This window comes from Chiloscyllium plagiosum, unplaced genomic scaffold (assembly GCF_037043375.1).
Source record: "Chiloscyllium plagiosum isolate Xiang-an unplaced genomic scaffold, Cpla_swu_hap1 HiC_scaffold_51, whole genome shotgun sequence".
Lineage (NCBI taxonomy): Eukaryota > Metazoa > Chordata > Chondrichthyes > Orectolobiformes > Hemiscylliidae > Chiloscyllium > Chiloscyllium plagiosum.
Genome location: NW_028270189.1, coordinates 2,997,944 through 3,018,359, shown reverse-complemented (window position 1 = coordinate 3,018,359; position 20,416 = coordinate 2,997,944). Strand labels below are relative to the sequence as shown.

General features: G+C 49.2%; 2 protein-coding genes and 1 non-coding gene across 6 annotated transcripts; 2 read left to right on the top strand and 1 right to left on the bottom strand.

The window, feature by feature from the left end:
• The first annotated feature begins 6 nt into the window (after positions 1-6).
• rpl10 (ribosomal protein L10) lies at positions 7-1,115 on the top strand. Its single transcript, XM_043679327.2, has 3 exons — positions 7-40; positions 339-501; positions 904-1,115. The coding sequence occupies exons 1-3, from the start codon at positions 15-17 to the stop codon at positions 1,057-1,059; spliced, it is 345 nt and encodes a 114-aa protein (XP_043535262.2). The 5' UTR covers positions 7-14; the 3' UTR covers positions 1,060-1,115.
• LOC122542388 (small nucleolar RNA SNORA70) lies at positions 590-728 on the top strand. The gene has a single exon (XR_006309799.1). It is a non-coding gene; the product is annotated as a small nucleolar RNA SNORA70 (small nucleolar RNA).
• Positions 1,116-1,402: 287 nt separating the features above from the next.
• On the bottom strand, positions 1,403-20,061 carry LOC122542351 (deoxyribonuclease gamma-like). 4 transcript variants are annotated; one of them, XM_087985289.1, is made up of 9 exons: positions 19,232-20,059; positions 18,035-18,172; positions 14,868-14,956; positions 6,129-6,215; positions 5,360-5,469; positions 3,139-3,251; positions 2,717-2,874; positions 1,988-2,084; positions 1,403-1,886 (listed from the first exon to the last, which is right to left on the bottom strand). In XM_087985289.1, exons 1-9 carry the CDS (start codon positions 19,283-19,285, stop codon positions 1,812-1,814), a joined length of 921 nt encoding a protein of 306 aa, XP_087841415.1. In that variant the 5' UTR covers positions 19,286-20,059; the 3' UTR covers positions 1,403-1,811. The 4 variants fall into 4 exon arrangements, with proteins under 4 accessions (XP_087841415.1, XP_087841418.1, XP_087841416.1 ...); XM_087985292.1 differs by having other exon boundaries at positions 18,035-18,110; positions 19,232-19,278; XM_087985290.1 differs by lacking the exon at positions 19,232-20,059 and adding an exon at positions 18,326-18,445 and having other exon boundaries at positions 18,035-18,284.
• Positions 20,062-20,416: the final 355 nt, after the last annotated feature.

The window sequence follows — 20,416 nt, the reverse complement described above, 5'->3', positions numbered from 1 at the left end:
TCCGCATCAACAAGATGTTGTCGTGTGCCGGCGCTGATCGGTGAGGGTTTGAGCATCTGCCATCTCTTCCTGTGTCTTGCCAACTTATTGTGTGAGGGCAGCAAGTGCTGCAGAAGGGAAATGGAGCATTGCCAAGGGGGGAGAGACTGACTGGCTCTGGAGGCTGTTCAGGGAATGTTCTCTTGGCGGATTGCTGAGAGGGAGGGTGGTCCCAGTGACTGGGTGGGTGCTGAATGACCCCTCGTTCCTGTGTGACAGATTTGATCTTGCTTTGAGGATTGTTGTGAAATGGTTTCTCACTAACCCATTCCCTCCCCCCTACCCTGTGCTTCCTATAGGCTGCAGACTGGGATGCGAGGAGCCTTTGGCAAGCCCCAGGGCACAGTTGCCCGGGTGAACATTGGGCAGGTTATCATGTCAGTAAGGACCAAGACCCAGCACAAGGAGCATGTCATTGAGGCCCTGCGCAGAGCCAAATTCAAGTTTCCAGGTCGTCAGAAGGTAAGGGTGAGGTTTCTAGGGTCAGGGGGCTGAGCTGACGGGTATGACTCCCCTTCTCTTCCCCGCGTTGCTGGGCCCAGCTCGCTCTTTGCAGTTAATTAAGCCGACCGACTCCTTGTTTTGTGGAAGTCTTGGTGTGCAATGGCTGCATACAGTAAACCCCTCTCTGGTTGTGTATGTGCTCTGTTAGTCTGTACAGAGCGCACTAAGGGACCTCTGAGACATAGTCATCTAGTACCTTGCCCTGACTGAGCATTAGTCAAGGACTTGCTGGATTAATGCTGCTCGACAGTGTTTGGATAGTCGCGATGACGCAAGTGTGAACAACTGACTGTGTCTGTGTGTCCAGTATCTCTCCTCCCCCCCACCAATTGCTGACCTTCGTCTCTCTGTTCCCCTCAGATCCACATCTCGAAGAAGTGGGGTTTCACCAAGTTTAATGCGGAGAATTTTGATGACATGGTGGCGGAGAAGCGACTGGTCCCTGATGGGTGTGGAGTGAAGTATGTGCCGGAGCGTGGACCCTTAAGTGTCTGGCGAGCTCTGCACGCAGTCTGAGCCCTCACTCCATACTCTTGCTTTTACCATTAAAAGGAGTATCTTGATCCCCAGGACCCTGGTGTAATGCGTGTCTGAGTCTGTGCTCTGGGCTGGGTGATGTGGGTCGGAGGTGATGCGTGTCTGGGTCTGTCTCCTGTGTGTTCTCAGTGGGAGTGTGGTGGGGGAAGTTTAGGATGGAGAAGAGGAGTTAGGGTGTGGGGGTGCAGTCTGTCGCATTGGGGGTATATGGGTGTGAGTAACCTCACACCAGGTGATGCGGTGGATCTGATCTGACTTGACCCTCTGTGGCTCCGGCACCCCCCCCCCCCCCCCCCCCTCCCCAATAAACACACACGTGTGCGCACGCAGTGTCTGGGATCTACCTCCGTGGCTGTCCCCCACCCCATCTCTGCGTTGGGATTAACCTTTGTTCCCTACCTTCCAGGTAATCTGGTGCCTGCTCTGCGGTTGTAATCCTGAGAGTGGACTAATCTGTGCAAACCAACCCAGCCTTCCATGTCAATAAACTTGTTTTTGTTTTACTTTTAATCACCCAAAGAGCAGAGTCCACTCTCCTTTGTGTCATGATCTTGTGTTCCTCTTGATATTCTACCAAACTGCCCAGACGAGGGGAAGGATCAGATGTTTCCTTGCTTACAGACTGGTCATCGGCAAAGGCGCTCCCTACATTGCCTGGCAAGCGAATGAGAGTAGCAAAGAAAGCTTTGTTGGTGTCGTGGTGGACTCTCCGGGTAATTGTCGCCTGTGCGTCAGAGTTCACTGTGGGCAGTTCGGTCCAGTTTAATTTCCACTTCCACTGGGTAGTGGTCACTCACCTCCCCAGCCTGTGGGATTGAAACAGGAGGGACTGGTTTAAAAATGGAGACTGGGTTGGTCACTCTCACTCACTCAGTGTAGAGATTGTTGAGGTCTGCGATGTCCTCACCTGGCTCTCGGACAGTCTGAACTCTGCCTGGAAATGGAATGCCTTGGCTGACCCAGGCACGACAGCGCTGTAAAACCTGGAACCGTGCACAATCATCCTGCAGATAAGGTGAAGGAGGTGGGGGGCAGTTAGGTCTCAGCAGCTGGTTCACACGAGGTCATTCAGCTCTTGGAACTCAATACAATCGTGGCCCAGGTACTGGGAAGGAGACTAGTCTTAGAGGAGGCCCCATAAGGTCCACTTGGCTGATCCTGGGGTTGGACGGACCCTCTGAGGAGACTATGTTGGGCGATTTGGTCTGTACTGCGTTTGGAGGACTGAGGTGTGACCTTACCGAAAGACAAAATTCTTAAGGAGCTTGAAAAGAGGGGTGGGGGGGGGAAGGCGGTTGTGTGGAGTGTTTTGGGGGCTTTGTATCCCAGCAAAGATGTGTTTGGGGGGGGGGGGTCAGGAGGAGGTTAACGAAAGCTTCTCTCCCTGTGGAATGGGGGAAGTGAAGATGGGTTTGCTAGTGCGGTTGGTGCCGGTGCTGTTGTGATGAAGAGGGGGCTAGAGTGAAGCGTGAAGGCTGGCATGGACTGGTTGGACTCTGTGGCATCATCAGTACCTGTGCTTGGTGCCCCCAGGAGCTCCCTATTTGCCATCCCTCAGCTCGCCTCCCCCTTGTACCCCTGCCCCCATCACCATTCTCCCCTCCCTCTTGTTTTCCAACCCACCGCTCCGTCTGACCTGTCGTATGCGCAGTTGGTCCTCTTGCAGATGGTAGTGTCTTCCTCATCTCCGATAAGCCAGTGGAAGCTGGCATCGCTGCGCACTCTGATGGTTTCCCAGTCGCTGTGAGAGACGTAGCTACAACCTGCATTCAGATCACCCAGCAGCATCACATCCTGGGGTGGGGGGGGGGGGGGAGAGATGACAATCATGTTGGGTTGGGTGGATGGGGGAAGAGGGGACATGGCTTTGGGGGTGGGAGAGAGTGAATGGGGTCACGTCTTCGGGGGGGGGGGGCGGAAGAGGGAGGGAATGGGGGTCAAGTCAGGGGTAGGGTCGCATCAGGGAAGGTAGGGCAAGAGGGAGGACGGGGTCACGTTGGGGAATGTGTGCTGCCCTTGTCCACAGTCCTGCCTCGAATGCCCGTCCCCTGACCTTACCTCGATGCCCCACTTCTTCCTGACCTCCAGGAAGACTTTGTAAAGTTCCTCCATCTCCTGCACAGCATCATTGGGTGCAGTGTGTAGACCAACCAGGACAAAGTCTTTAATCACTGAGGAGACAGAAGTGATCAAGAGTGTAACTAAAGGCACAAGTGAACAGTCAGTGTCAACAGTTCAGGAACAGCCCTTTGACCCACCATCCTATGGCCCTTTGATCTATACACGTGCCACTCTCTGGAACAAGTTGCCTCTCAGGCTCCTTTTTAGATCTTTACCCTCCCACCTTAAACCTACACCCTCTAGATTTAAACTGCCTGACCCTGGGGAAAAGGCTTTGGCTATTTACCCTATGTATGTCCCTCATGATTTTATAAACCTTTATAAGGTCACTTCCCCATAGCATCCAGGGGAAGAATCCCTAGCTGATCCAGCTTCTCTTTAACTCAAGACCTGGAAATCTTTTTTGCAGTTTAATAATACCTTCCTATATCTGGGTGACCAGAATTGTCCACAATACTCCAAAAGTGGCCTTACCATTGTCATTTACAGCTGTAACATGACATCCCCAACTCCTGTACTCAATGCTCTGACCAATGAAGACACATACCAATTGCCCTCTGCATCCTGTCTACATGTGACACCACTTTCAAGGAGCCATTAACTGTGGAAATCCAGCTCTGGTGTGTCTTACCAAAACGCAACACCTCACATTTCGGGTGGCATGGTGGCTCAGTGATTAGCACTGCTGCCTCGCAGCACCTGGGACCCAGGATCAATTCCAGACTGTGGTGGCCGGGTGGAGTTTGCCCATTATCCCCGTGTCTGCATGGGTTTCCTCCCACAATCCAAAGTTCTGCAGGTCAGGTGAGTTGGTCATGCTAAATTGAAAGGAGGGGTTAAATATAGGGTAGGAAACTGGTCTGGGTGGGTTACTCTTTGGAGGGTCATTGTGGACTTGTTGGGCTGAAGGGCCTGTTTCCATACTAATGTAAAAAACATTTATCTAAATTAACCTCCATCTGCCATTCTGCCCATTGGCCAGTAGATTAAGATTCCATTGTAATCTTGGATATCTTCACTGTCCACTGCACAACTAGTTATATTGTCAACTGCAAATTTATTAATCATACCTCCTGTATTCTCATCTAAATCATTTGTATAAGCAGTAGACCCAGCACCGCTACCTGCGGCACACTACTGGTCACAGGCCTCCAGTCTGCATTACAACTCTCGATCGCCAACCTGTCTCCTATTGTCAAACCAGTTTTGTACCCAATTGGCCAACTCTTTCTGGATCCCATGTCATCTAACCTTACTAACTAGTACTTCATGTAGGACGTTGTCAAAGACCTGGGCAGCGCAGTGGTTAGCACTGCTGCCTCACGGCGCCAGAGACTTGGGTTCAATTCCCGCCTCAGGCAACTGTCTTGTGTGGAGTTTGCACATTTTTTCCCCATATCTGCATGGGTTTCCTCCCGCAGTCCAAAACAAGTGCAGGTTAGGTGAATTGGCCATGCTAAATTGCCTGTAGTGTTAGGTGCATCAGTCAGAGGGAAATGGGTCTGGGTGGGTTACTCTTCAGAGGGTCAGTATGGACTGGTTGGGCTGAAGGGCCTGTTTCCACAGTAATTAATCTAATTTGAAACCTTGCTAAAGTCCACGTTAACATTATCTATCACTCTGCCTTCATCTACCTTGTTGGTCACCTCTTCAAAAAAAACTCAAATCAAGTCAGTGAGACATGACTATCCTTAATCGCTCTTGCCTTTCCAAATGCATGCAGATCCTGCCTGAGAATTCTCCCCAACAGTTTGTTCACCACAGATGTCAGACTCATGGGTCTTGGCTTCCTGGTTTTTCTTCGCAGACTTTATTTTTTGAAATAAATAGTGACACAATATTAGCCACCTTCCAGTCTTCTGCCACCTTACTGGCTGTTGGTGCAAATATCTCAATTCTTTCTTTCCTAATTCCTGCAATGTCCTGGCATTTGCTTGATCACATCCTGAGGCTTTATTTAAGACAGTGCCCTGCGGTGCAGCTGGCTGTGCACAGCGATGGTACAATTGAGCTACAGGGTTAGAAGTTGCTCATTTGCAGAGAGCTCAGACCGAGGTGAGAGACTGACCACGTCCTGTGTACAGGGAGTATTCTCTGAAGAATCCCAAGCTGTAACTCCCCGCGTGAGAAACAGATCACATCACAATCACGTCCTTACCGGTTCTTGGAGAATGGAACACAACAATGAATGGAGCTCGAGCGAAGATGTCTGCGTTGCCTTTCTTGTCTTCATACTGGTAACTGTCTGTAAGCTTCACCACGTCTGACCTTTGGAGAGCAAAGGCAATGATTTGAGGATCAAATGCCTTCAAAGTCTATTGCCCTCCTTCTGACCTGTACTTCCCCAGGAGTAAAGGCCAGCGTTACCTTTGGCTTCTCACTTTGCTGTCTTGGTGCACTGCGTTGAGTCTCCCAGGTCCCACTGTACCCTTCAAGCTTAATGGATTGCTGCCGGTCTGCTGCAGATAGCAGAGCTAGACTGTCGATGGGTTCCAGCATGCAACTGGGAAGCTCGTTCAGCTCATTCCTGGACTGAGGGGCTTGCCCTGTTAGGAGACATGACAGAATGGACTCTTTCCCCTCCCCCCCCCCCCCCTTCCCCGGAAGAGTGGGGGTGGGGGAGGGTGGTCTTATCCTGCCCTCAGGAGGGGATTGAGAGTGGAGGCTAAGGAAGCGGGATAGTAGAGTAGAGGCCACAAAACATAAGATTAGGCCATTCGGTTCATCAAGCCTGCTGATTGATCGTTGCTAGTATGTTTCTCAACCCCATTCTCCTGCCCCCACCCCATAATCCTCTATCCCTAGCAGGGGAAGGTGGGAGTGGACTCCTTGTTCTGATTTCTGGTGATGGAAGCAGCCTGGCACATATCTATTGGTGCGTTCCCACCCAATGCCCCTCCTACTAAGTGTTCCGTGCTGTCAGGTACCTGTAGACAAAAACATACTGCTCCTTGTATTGGCTGCGACCCAGCCTCCTGCTGGCTGTGTAACTGTAATGGTGTACCATGTTAAACCTATGTACAGAATGGGAAAGCAATGAGTCTTCACTCCCTTATCTCGACCCTCCGTCGTGCAGATCTCTCCCAGGCCCAGTTGGCAAAATTTCAAATAGCACCATGGTTCAGGATGCTGGCCTGACTCGATAGGCAGCTGCCCAGGAGACTAACCAGATAAACTGTTACATTGGCATACCTCCGGATCCATCCCAACCCTCCCTGGGAGCGTCAATCAGACCAAAGTGGGCACAGGCCCCTGTCAGATGTCAGGTTAGATTTTGAGGGAGTGAGAGGTTACGGGGAGGAGGGAGGATTTCCAACCCACTGCCCACACCCCTCCTAATTCCTCTCCAGGGCACAGCCAGTGATGGTGATGGGATGGGAATCTGGGGGAATGGCTGAGATGTTGGGAAAGGAGGAGGGCAGGACCAGAGGAGGTGACGGAGATAGGGAGGTAGTGTAGGGGACGGAGGAGGGGAGGGGTTGTGGGGACTGGCGGAGGGGACGGAGGAGGGGAGGGGGTGTGGGGACTGGGGTAGGGGACGGAGATGGGGAGGGGGTGTGGGGACTGGGGGAGGGGACGGAGATGGGGAGGGGGTGTGGGGACTGGGGAAAGGGACGGAGATGGGGAGGGGGTGTGGGGACTGGGGAAAGGGACGGAGATGGGGAGGGGGTGTGGGGACTGGGGGAAGGGACGGAGATGGGGAGGGGGTGTGGGGACTGGGGGAAGGGCTGGTGGAGATAGGTAATCAGGGAAGCTATGAAACTTGGGAGTGGAATGTGGAAGAGTAGCTGGTGTGCAGTGGACACTTGCGTATTGAGGGCGTGGGCGAGGCCTTCTGCAGTCAATGAGCTGAGATGGAGTTTGTTGGTGGCAGCGTTGAATGGGGTTGATGGAGGTGGGAGGTGATAGGACAGACATCAGATAGGGCATCCAGCTGAGGTGAAGCAAAACACCAAGGCTGCGATATTACATTGTTCAGGAATAGGGTTAGGGTAAATGTGAGGCTGCGATATAACATTGTTCAGGAATAGGGTTAGGGTTAGTGTGAGGCTGCGATATAACATTGTTCAGGAATAGGGTTAGGGTTATTGTGAGGCTGCGATATAATATTGTTCAGGAATAGGGTTAGGGTAAATGTGAGGCTGCGATATAACATTGTTCAGGAATAGGGTTAGGGTGAACGTTAGGCTGCGATATAACATTGTTCAGGAATAGGGTTAGTGTGAGGCTGCGATATAACATTGTTCAGGAATAGGGTTTGTGAGAGGCTGCGATATAACATTGTTCAGGAATAGGGTTAGGGTGAACGTTAGGCTGCGATATAACATTGTTTAGGGTTAGGGTTAGTGTGAGGCTGTGATATAACATTGTTCAGGAATAGGGTTAGGGTTAGTTTGAGGCTGCGATATAACATTGTTCGGGAATAGGGTTAGGGTTAGTGTGAGGCTGTGATATAACATTGTTCAGGAATAGGGTTAGTGTGAGGCTGCGATATAACATTGTTCAGGAATAGGGTTAGGGTTAGTGTGAGGCTGCGATATAACATTGTTCGGGAATAGGGTTAGGGTTAGTGTGAGGCTGTGATATAACATTGTTCAGGAATAGGGTTAGTGTGAGGCTGCGATATAACATTGTTCAGGAATAGGGTTAGGGTTAGTGTGAGGCTGTGATATAACATTGTTCAGGAATAGGGTTAGTGTGAGGCTGCGATATAACATTGTTCAGGAATAGGGTTAGGGTTAGTGTGAGGCTGCGATATAACATTGTTCGGGAATAGGGTTAGGGTTAGTGTGAGGCTGTGATATAACATTGTTCAGGAATAGGGTTAGTGTGAGGCTGCGATATAACATTGTTCAGGAATAGGGTTAGGGTTAGTGTGAGGCTGCGATATAACATTGTTCAGGAATAGGGTTAGTGTGAGGCTGCGATATAACATTGTTCAGGAATAGGGTTTGTGAGAGGCTGCGATATCACATTGTTCAGGAATAGGGTTAGGGTGAACGTTAGGCTGCGATATAACATTGTTCAGGAATAGGGTTAGGGTTAGTGTGAGGCTGCGATATAACATTGTTCAGGGTTAGGGTTAGTGTGAGGCTGTGATATAACATTGTTCAGGAATAGGGTTAGGGTGAACGTTAGGCTGCGATATAACATTGTTCAGGGATAGGATTCGGGTTAGTGTGAGGCTGTGATATAACATTGTTCAGGAATAGGGTTAGGGTTAGTTTGAGGCTGCGATATAACATTATTCAGCAATAAGGTAAGGTTTAGTGTGAGGCTGCGATATAACATTGTTCAGGGATAGGATTCGGGTTAGTGTGAGGCTGTGATATAACATTGTTCAGGAATAGGGTTAGGGTTAGTGTGAGGCTGCGATATAACATTGTTCAGCAATAGGGTAAGGGTTAGTGTGAGGCTGCGATATAACATTGTTCAGGAATAGGGTTATAGTTAGTGTGAGGCTGCGATATAACATTGTTCAGGAATAGGGTTAGGGTTAGTGTGAGGCTGCGATGTAACATTGTTCAGGAATAGGGTTAGTGTTAGTGTGAGGCTGCGATATAACATTGTTCGGGAATAGGGTTAGGGTTAGTGTGAGGCTGCGATATAACATTGTTCAGGAATAGGGTTAGGGTTAGTGTGAGGCTGCGATATAACATTGTTCGGGAATAGGGTTAGGGTGAACGTTAGGCTGCGATATAACATTGTTCAGCAATAGAGTTAGGGTTAGGGTAAATGTGAGGCTGTGATATAACATTGTTCAGGAATAGGGTTATAGTTAGTGTGAGGCTGCGATATAACATTGTTCAGGAATAGGGTTAGTGTGAGGCTGTGATATAACATTGTTCAGGAATAGGGTTATAGTTAGTGTGAAGCTGCGATATAACATTGTTCAGCAATAGGGTTAGGGTGAACGTTAGGCTGCGATATAACATTGTTCAGCAATAGAGTTAGGGTTAGGGTAAATGTGAGGCTGCGATATAACATTGTTCAGGAATAGGGTTAGGATTAGTGTGAGGCTGCGATATAACATTGTTCAGGAATAGGGTAAGGGTTAGTGTGAGGCTGCGATATAACATTGTTCAGGAATAGGGTTAGGGTTAGTGTGAGGCTGCGATATAACATTGTTCAGGAATAGGGTTAGGGTTAGTGTGAGGCTGTGATATAACATTGTTCAGGAATAGGGTTAGGGTTAGTGTGAGGCTGTGATATAACATTGTTCAGGAATAGGGTTATAGTTAGTGTGAGGCTGCGATATAACATTGTTCAGGAATAGGGTTAGGGTTAGTGTGAGGCTGTGATATAACATTCTTCAGGAATAGGGTTATAGTTCGTGTGAGGCTGCGATATAACATTGTTCAGCAATAGGGTTAGGGTTAGTGTGAGGCTGCGATATAATATTGTTCAGCAATAGGGTTAGGGTGAACGTTAGGCTGCGATATAACATTGTTCAGCAATAGAGTTAGGGTTAGGGTAAATGTGAGGCTGCGATATAACATTGTTCAGGAATAGGGTTAGGGTTTGTGTGAGGCTGTGATATAACATTGTTCAGGAATAGGGTTAGGGTTAGTGTGAGGCTGCGATATAACATTGTTCAGGAATAGGGTTAGGGTTTGTGTGAGGCTGCGATATATTATTGTTCAGGAATAGGATTCGGGTTAGTGTGAGGCTGCGATATAACTGTTCAGGAATAGGGTTAGGGTGAACGTTAGGCTGCGATATAACATTGTTCAGCAATAGAGTTAGGGTTAGTGTGAGGCTGTGATATAACATTGTTCAGGAATAGGGTTATAGTTAGTGTGAAGCTGCGATATAACATTGTTCAGCAATAGGGTTAGGGTTAGTGTGAGGCTGCGATATAACATTGTTCAGGAATAGGGTTAGGGTTAGTGTGAGGCTGCGATATAACATTGTTCAGGAATAGGGTTAGGGTGAACGTTAGGCTGCGATATAACATTGTTCAGCAATAGAGTTAGGGTTAGGGTAAATGTGAGGCTGCGATATAACATTGTTCAGGAGTAGGGTTAGGGTTAGTGTGAGGCTGCGATATAACATTGTTCAGCAATAGAGTTAGGGTTAGGGTAAATGAGGCTGCGATATAACATTGTTCAGGAATAGGGTTAGGGTTAGTGTGAGGCTGTGATATAACATTGTTCAGGAATAGGATTATAGTTAGTGTGAGGCTGCGATATAACATTGTTCAGGAATAGGGTTATAGTTAGTGTGAAGCTGCGATATAACATTGTTCAGCAATAGGGTTAGGGTTAGTGTGAGGCTGCGATATAACATTGTTCAGCAATAGGGTTAGGGTTAGTGTGAGGCTGCGATATAACATTGTTCAGGAATAGGGTTAGGGTTAGTGTGAGGCTGTGATATAACATTGTTCAGGAATAGGGTTATAGTTAGTGTGAAGCTGCGATATAACATTGTTCAGCAATAGGGTTAGGTTGAACGTTAGGCTGCGATATAACATTGTTCAGCAATAGAGTTAGGGTTAGGGTAAATGTGAGGCTGCGATATAACATTGTTCAGGAATAGGGTTAGGGTTAGTGTGAGGCTGCAATATAACATTGTTCAGGAATAGGGTTAGGGTAAATGTGAGGCTGCGATATAACATTGTTCAGGAATAGGGTTAGGGTTAGTGTGAGGCTGCGATATAATATTGTTCAGGAATAGGATTCGGGTTAGTGTGAGGCTGCGATATAACTGTTCAGGAATAGGGTTAGGGTGAACGTTAGGCTGAGATATAACATTGTTCAGGAATAGGGTAAGGGTTAGTGTGAGGCTGCGATATAACATTGTTCAGGAATAGGGTTAGGGTTTGTGTGAGGCTGCGATATAATATTGTTCAGGAATAGGATTCGGGTTAGTGTGAGGCTGCGATATAACTGTTCAGGAATAGGGTTAGGGTGAACGTTAGGCTGCGATATAACATTGTTCAGCAATAGAGTTAGGGTTAGTGTGAGGCTGTGATATAACATTGTTCAGGAATAGGGTTAGGGTGAACGTTAGGCTGCGATATAACATTGTTCAGCAATAGAGTTAGGGTTAGGGTAAATGTGAGGCTGTGATATAACATTGTTCAGGAATAGGGTTATAGTTAGTGTGAGGCTGCGATATAACATTGTTCAGGAATAGGGTTGGGGTTAGTGTGAGTCTGTGATATAACATTGTTCAGGAATAGGGTTAGGGTGAACGTTAGGCTGCGATATAACATTGTTCAGCAATAGAGTTAGGGTTAGGGTAAATGTGAGGCTGCGATATAACATTGTTCAGGAATAGGGTTAGGATTAGTGTGAGGCTGCGATATAACATTGTTCAGGAATCGGGTAAGGGTTAGTGTGAGGCTGCGATATAACATTGTTCAGGAATAGGGTTAGGGTTAGTGTGAGGCTGCGATATAACATTGTTCAGGAATAGGGTTAGGGTTAGTGTGAGGCTGTGATATAACATTGTTCAGGAATAGGGTTAGGGTTAGTGTGAGGCTGTGATATAACATTGTTCAGGAATAGGGTTATAGTTAGTGTGAGGCTGCGATATAACATTGTTCAGGAATAGGGTTAGGGTTAGTGTGAGGCTGTGATATAACATTCTTCAGGAATAGGGTTATAGTTCGTGTGAGGCTGCGATATAACATTGTTCAGCAATAGGGTTAGGGTTAGTGTGAGGCTGCGATATAACATTGTTCAGCAATAGGGTTAGGGTGAACGTTAGGCTGCGATATAACATTGTTCAGCAATAGAGTTAGGGTTAGGGTAAATGTGAGGCTGCGATATAACATTGTTCAGGAGTAGGGTTAGGGTTTGTGTGAGGCTGTGATATAACATTGTTCAGGAATAGGGTTAGGGTTAGTGTGAGGCTGCGATATAACATTGTTCAGGAATAGGGTTAGGGTTTGTGTGAGGCTGCGATATAATATTGTTCAGGAATAGGGATTCGGGTTAGTGTGAGGCTGCGATATAACTGTTCAGGAATAGGGTTAGGGTGAACGTTAGGCTGCGATATAACATTGTTCAGCAATAGAGTTAGGGTTAGTGTGAGGCTGTGATATAACATTGTTCAGGAATAGGGTTAGGGTTAGTGTGAGGCTGTGATATAACATTGTTCAGGAATAGGGTTATAGTTAGTGTGAGGCTGCGATATAACATTGTTCAGGAATAGGGTTATAGTTAGTGTGAAGCTGCGATATAACATTGTTCAGCAATAGGGTTAGGGTTAGTGTGAGGCTGCGATATAACATTGTTCAGGAATAGGATTATAGTTAGTGTGAGGCTGCGATATAACATTGTTCAGCAATAGGGTTAGGGTTAGTGTGAGGCTGTGATATAACATTGTTCAGGAATAGGGTTATAGTTAGTGTGAAGCTGCGATATAACATTGTTCAGCAATAGGGTTAGGGTGAACGTTAGGCTGCGATATAACATTGTTCAGCAATAGAGTTAGGGTTAGGGTAAATGTGAGGCTGCGAAATAACATTGTTCAGGAATAGGGTTAGGGTTAGTGTGAGGCTGCGATATAACATTGTTCAGGAATAGGGTTAGGGTAAATGTGAGGCTGCGATATAACATTGTTCAGGAATAGGGTTAGGGTTAGTGTGAGGCTGCGATATAATATTGTTCAGGAATAGGGTTCGGGTTAGTGCGAGGCTGCGATATAACATTCTTCAGGAATAGGATTCGGGTTAGTGTGAGGCTGCGATATAACATTGTTCAGGAATAGGATTCGGGTTAGTGTGAGGCTGCGATATAACTGTTCAGGAATAGGGTTAGGGTGAACGTTAGGCTGCGATATAACATTGTTCAGGAATAGGGTAAGGGTTAGTGTGAGGCTGCGATATAACATTGTTCAGGAATAGGATTCGGGTTAGTGTGAGGCTGCGATATAACTGTTCAGGAATAGGGTTAGGGTGAACGTTAGGCTGCGATATAACATTGTTCAGGAATAGGATTCGGGTTAGTGTGAGGCTGCGATATAACTGTTCAGGAATAGGGTTAGGGTGAACGTTAGGCTGCGATATAACATTGTTCAGGAATAGGGTAAGGGTTAGTGTGAGGCTGCGATATAACATTGTTCAGGAATAGGATTCGGGTTAGTGTGAGGCTGCGATATAACTGTTCAGGAATAGGGTTAGGGTGAACGTTAGGCTGCGATATAACATTGTTCAGGAATAGGGTAAGGGTTAGTGTGAGGCTGCGATATAACATTGTTCAGGAATAGGGTTAGGGTTAGTGTGAGGCTGCGATATAACATTGTTCAGGAATAGGATTCGGGTTAGTGTGAGGCTGCGATATAACATTGTCCAGGAATAGGATTCGGGTTAGTGTGAGGCTGTGATATAACATTGTTCAGGAATAGGGTTAGGGTTAGTGTGAGGCTGTGATATAACATTGTTCAGGAATAGGGTTATGGTTACTGTGAGGCTGCGATATAACATTGTTCAGGAATAGGGTTAGGGTTAGTGTGAGGCTGCGATATAACATTGTTCAGGAATAGGGTTAGGGTTAGTGTGAGGCTGCGATATAACATTGTTCAGGAATAGGGTTAGGGTTAGTGTGAGGCTGCGATATAACATTGTTCAGGAATAGGATTCGGGTTAGTGTGAGGCTGTGATATAACATTGTTCAGGAATAGGGTTAGTGTGAGGCTGCGACATAACATTGTTCAGGAATAGGGTTAGTGTGAGGCTGCGACATAACATTGTTCAGGAATAAGGTTAGGGTTAGTGTGAGGCTGCGATATAACATTGTTCAGGAATAGGGTTAGGGTTAGGGTAAATGTGAGGCTGCGATATAACATTGTTCAGGGTTCGGGTTAGTGTGAGGCTGCGATATAACATTGTTCAGGAATAGGGTTAGGGTTAGTGTGAGCCTGCGATATAACATTGTTCAGCAATAGGGTTATGGTTACTGTGAGGCTGCGATATAACATTGTTCAGGAATAGGGTTAGTGTGAGGCTGCGATATAACATTGTTCAGGAATAGGGTTAGTGTGAGGCTGCGATATAACATTGTTCAGGAATAGGGTTATGGTTACTGTGAGGCTGCGATATAACATTGTTCAGGAATAGGGTTAGTGTGAGGCTGCGATATAACATTGTTCAGGAATAGGGTTAGTGTGAGGCTGCGATATAACATTGTTCAGGAATAGGGTTATGGTTACTGTGAGGCTGCGATATAACATTGTTCAGGAATAGGGTTAGGGTTAGTGTGAGGCTGCGATATAACATTGTTCAGGAATAGGGTTAGGGTTAGTGTGAGGCTGCGATAAAGCATTGTCCCGCAGTAGGATTATGGTTAGGGTTGGGCTGCGATTTTACATTGTTCAGCGATAGGGTTACGTTAGAATGGGGGTTAGGGTTAATGTTAGGCTGCGATATAACATTGTTCCGCTGCCACGGAGAAGGAGGGATCCTCTAACTTGGGAACAGAAGTCTCGTGAGTGCGAACGTGTGTCTGTCTTTGCTGAGCCAGTGACTGAATGCTGGACCATGAGTGAGCAATTTCAGAGACAGTGGCGGAGTTGGCATGCCATGGGAAAATAAAGCAGTGCACTTGGGTGTAACTCTGATGTGCAACATGGCCTGCCCAATGAAACCCGCTGCCAACTTTCTGCCGGTGAATGGTGCCTCTGTGTTCAGGGCAAGGGGACCTCACAAAGCCTCTCACCTGTTCAGCTCCTCGATGAGATGTTCGACCACTTTCCCCTTGGTATCGCGAACCTCCATGATCAGGCAAATGTCACAGCGGCTTACAATCTAACGTGGAATGCAAGCATATGGGGGTTGTTATTATAATGGGTGAAAGGGGCAGACCTTGGGAAGCAGGGGGTCTGAGGATGGGCACTGACAATGTGCTCCTTATCTTTAACGTGTGAAGTATGGAAGGAGGTAGACCCTGCGGCGATTCCTCATGATACCTCCTTGTGAGCAATGTTGGTACTGCTGCTCTGGCCAAGCAGTGCAGGGGGATGGACTACAGCAACTTTGGTTGGTTTCATCTGGACCACACGTGGAGGGCAAGAGCCTTACTGCGTCAGTGGTGGACTCCTGAACAGTATAGCAACCCACACAAAACTGGCAATGAACATTGCAAGGGGGGTCACTGGTGAGCATAGAACCCTGGGAGGTAGAGGACAAGGCAGTACCTGATGTGTGTAGACAGCAGGATAGGGGGCTCAAGGTGGGGAAGTAGGCGTATTGGGGGATAATCGTCTTTAATGGTCAAAGCACTGAATACAAGTGGAAGGATGTTGATGAAACTATGTAACGTTAGTTAGGCCGCAGCGAGTGTTCCATGTCCATTATGGGAATTGTACTGGAGAAGGTCCAGAGGAGATTGTTGCCTGAGATGGAGCAACTCAGCTGTGATGAGAAAGCGGAAAAGCTGGGGGTGTTTACCTCCGAGCAGGGAAGCTCAGTGGGAGGGGGGAGTGATCTGATTGAGGTGTACAACATTCTGAGAGGCACAGGCAGAGTAGAGTAGGTAAGAAACAACATTCCCTCCTTAATCAAGGGCTCAATGACCAGAGAGGACACAGTCCGAAGGTCAGGAGCAGGAACGTCTGAGAGAATTTGAGGCAAACTTCTTTTCCCACCCAGAGGATGGTGTGTGTGTGTCTGCACGTGTGTGTAACTCACTGTTGGAAGGGATGGGAGAGGCAGAGAGACTGTGGCACAGAGATGAAACACCATAGAACACAAGGCTATGGGCCATGATCTGTGAATGTGGTTAGAGAAGAGAGATCCTTGATGACCAGCACAATCACAATGGGGCCGAAGGGCCTCTTTCTGTTATAAAACTCTGACTCTCTTGAAAGCCCCCTTCCAAAACCAAACCCAACATTGATAAATTGAAGCGGCTTTCATTTCCTCAGAGTCTGACAAAACCACAGGACGTTGCAAAGCTCCTTCTAGCCACTGACAATGTGCTCACTTCTGTAACGTTCTGTGGTTTAACGCTCCTCTCCCTCAACACTAACCCTCCAACAGTGCACACTCCCTCAGCACTGATCCTCCGACAGTGCCCACTCCCTCAGCACTGACGCTCTGACAGTGCCCCCTCCCTCAGCACTGGCCCTCCGACAGTGCGACGCTCCCTCAGCATTGACCCTCCGACAGTGCCCACTCCCTCAGCACTGACGCTCCGACAGTGCCCCCTCCCTCAGCACTGGCCCTCCGACAGTGCGGCGCTCCCTCAGCACTGACCCTCCGACAGTGCCCACTCTCTCAGCACTGACCCTCCGACAGTGCCCACTCCCTCAGCACTGACCCTCCAACAGTGCCCACTCCCTCAGCACTGATCCTCCGACAGTGTGGCACTCCCTCAGCATTGACCCTCTGACAGTGCCCTCTCCCTCAGCACTGACCCTCTGACAGTGCCCTCTCCCTCAGCACTGACCCTCCGACAGTGCGGCACTCCCTCAGCACTGACCCTCCGACAGTGTGGCATTCCCTCAGCACTGACCCTCTGACTGTGCCCACACCCTCAGCACTGACCCTCTGACAGTGCCCACACCCTCAGCACTGACCCTCTGACAGTGCCCTCTCCCTCAGCACTGACCCTCCGACAGTGCGGCACTCCCTCAGCACTGACCCTCCGACAGTGCGGCACTCCCTCAGCACTGACACTCTGACAGTGCCCACACCCTCAGCACTGACCCTCTGACAGTGCCCATACCCTCAGCACTGGTCCTCTGACAGTGCCCTCTCCCTCAGCACTGACCCTCCGACAGTGCGGCACTCCCTCAGCACTGACACTCTGACAGTGCCCACACCCTCAGCACTGACCCTCTGACAGTGCCCATACCCTCAGCACTGATCCTCTGACAGTGCCCTCTCCCTCAGCACTGACCCTCCGACAGTGCGGCACGCCCTCAGCACTGACCCTCTGACAGTGCCCACTCCCTCAGCACTGACCCTCTGACAGTGCCCTCTCCCTCAGCCCTGACCCTCCGACAGTGCGGCACTCCCTGAGCCCTGACCCTCTGACAGTGCGCACTCCCTCAGCCCTGACCCTCTGACAGTGCCTACTCCCTCAGCCCTGACCCTCTGACAGTGCCCACTCCCTCAGCCCTGATCCTCTGACAGTGCCCTCTCCCTCAGCCCTGACCCTCTGACAGTGCCCACTCCCTCAGTCCTGACCCTCTGATAGTGCCCACTCCCTCAGCCCTGACCCTCTGACAGTGCCCGCTCCCTCAGCACTGACCCTCCGACAGTGCCCCCTCTCTCAGCCCTGACCCTCTGACAGTGCCCACTCCCTCAGCACTGACCCTCTGACAGTGCCCTCTCCCTCAGCCCTGACCCTCTGACAGTGCCCACTCCCTCAGCACTGACCCTCTGACAGTGCCCACTCTCTCAGCACTGACCCTCTGACAGTGCCCTCTCCCTCAGCACTGACCCTCCGACAGTGCAGCGCTCCCTCAGCACTGACCCTCCGACAGTGCCCACTCCCTCAGCACTGACCCTCCGACAGTGCCCACTCCCTCAGCACTGACCCTCTGACAGTGCGGCACACCCTCAGCACTGACCCTCCGACAGTGCGGCACTCCCTCAGCACTGACCCTCTGACAGTGCCCAAGCCCTCAGCACTGACCCTCTGACAGTGCCCACTCCCTCAGCACTGACCCTCCGACAGTGCCCACTGATTTCAGTTGATTGTGCAGGGTTGGGAAACGCAGCGTTACAGAAATAGAATGGGACGGGGTGAGTCTTGGCGTTGGATGATGTTTGGTGGGGCAGTATGGGCTCAATGGGCTGAATGGACTGCTTGCACACTGTGGAGACTCTGTGATTGTCTGAAGGTGAGGGTGCTGGGAGAGGGGAATGTTTACATACCTTGATGATAATGTCCATTACCCTGGGTTTTGAAGCTTTGGATGGTCCCAGACATCGAACGTTGAAGGAGCAGAGTCTGAAGGAGACGATACTGTGGTAACTGGCCAGAGTATACAGCAGCAGGCAACACCTCATTGTCTGAATGGGTAGGAATGGACTTCAAGTTCAGTTCAGAAACACATGGGAGTCTCACTCTTAACCTCTTCCATCTTCCTAACAAAGGTAGCCCCGACCCTGATCCTAACCCTACCTCAACCCTGACCCTATCCCAGACCCTGATCCTAACCCTACCTCAACCCTAACACTAATCCTACCCCTGACCCTGACCCTATCCCAGACCCTGATCCTAACCCTACCTCAACCCTAACACTAATCCTACCCCTGACCCTGACCCTATCCCAGACCCTGATCCTAACCCTACCCCTGACCCTGACACTAACTTACCTCTGACCCTGACCCTAACCCTAACCCTAACCATGACATTAACCCTACCTCTGACCCTGAGCCTAATCCTACCCCTGACCCTGACCCTCATCCTACCTTGAGCCTACCCCTAACTCTACTCCAACCCTACCCCTACCCCTGACCCTGATACGACCCCTAACCCTACCCTGACCCTACCCGCTGACTCTGATCCTACCCTTGACTCTGACCCTGACCCTACCCCTGACACTGAACCTGAGCCTAACCCTATCCCTATCCCTAAAACTCCAGACACCAGTCTGGGCCTCCAACAAGGAGAGTTGCCTGGCTCTTCAGCGACAGGAGACATCACCCAATTGGACAGTTGGCATGCTAGAGCTTTCAGGGTGGAGGCTGTGTTGCAGGGCAGACCCAGGATTTTCCTGGGAATTTATTGCCATTAACCCTATCCTTCCTCACAGCCACCCCACTCCTGTCCCCTCACTAACAGCACGGTGCTGGGGCTGGGGGGTGGGGGGAGTAGTTTGATGGTTGGAATTCCTGTCCAGTCTCTATGTCTCTCTGAGCCCACCCCATTCCCCTCCCCGGTGCTGACAGAGCTTCTGACCCCAGCCAGTTTCCCACAGCCTCCCAGTCACAAGCTGGCTATTCAGCTGAATACCTTTCCCTGAGTTGTCTCGGGGCCAGGCCATCCTTTGAGGGATCCTCACATAGGGATAGTATTGCCCTTCTCCCCCTCCAACTCACTCCCTGTCTCTCTGGGCTGGAACTTACCGTCAGCTGTGTTCCCAGGCCATAAGGGAAGTGAGGTGCCGCTCCTGAGGACATGCAGCCTGTGCAGACTGTGTTTGTCTGTGCAGAGACTATTCAGTGTTCCTGACAGTGAACAAATGCTGACGTAATGCACAGTCAGCAGAGGAAGCTGCACAATGTGTTTCCACTAGTGTCTGTGTCTGTGTGTGTGTGTGTGTGTGTCTGCGCGCACGCACATGTTCCTGACAGTGACCATATGCTGATGCAATACACAGTCAGCAGAGGAAGCTGCACAATGTGTTTCCACTAGCATCGTGTCTCTGTGTGTGTGTCTGTATCTGTGTCTGTGTGTATATGTGTGTCAGTGTGTTTCTCTGTTGGTGAGTGTCTCTGCGTTTGTGTATGTCAGTGTGTGTTTCTGTGTGAGTGTCTGTGTGTGTGTATGTTGATGAGTGTCTCTGTGTGAGTGTGTGTCTGTGTAAGAGGAGATAGAATGTGTGTCAGTGTATGTCTCTGAGTGTGTGTATGCTGGTGAGTGTCTGAGTGTGTGTGTGTGTGTTTTAGTGTGTATCTCTGTATGAGTGTGTGTATGTTGGTGAGTGCGTGTGTACATTGGTGAGTGCATGTGTGTTAGAGAGGGAGTGTGTGTGTCAGTGTGTGACCCTGCGTGTGTATGTTAGTGAGTGTTTCTGTGTAAGAGGGTGTGTGTTTCTGTGTGAATGTGTGTGTATGTTGGTGAGTGTCTCAGTGTGTGTGTGTTTCAGTGTGTATCTCTGTATGAGTGTGTGTATGTTGGTGAGTGTGTGTATACATTGGTGAGTGTATGTGTGTTAGAGAGGGAGTGTGTGTGTCAGTGTGTGACCCTGCGTGTGTATGTTAGTGAGTGTTTCTGTGTAAGAGGGTGTGTGTTTCTGTGTGAATGTGTGTGTATGTTGGTGAGTGTCTCAGTGTGTGTGTGTTTCAGTGTGTATCTCTGTATGAGTGTGTGTATGTTGGTGAGTGTGTGTATACATTGGTGAGTGTATGTGTGTTAGAGAGGGAGTGTGTGTGTCAGTGTGTGTTTCTGTGTGAGAGGGTGTGTGTTTCTGTGTGAGTGTGTGTGTATGTTGGCGAGTGTCTCAGTGTGTGTGTGTTTCAGTGTGTATCTTTGTGTGAGTGGGCGGCACAGTGGTTAGCACTGCTGCCTCATAGTGCCAGAGACCAGGG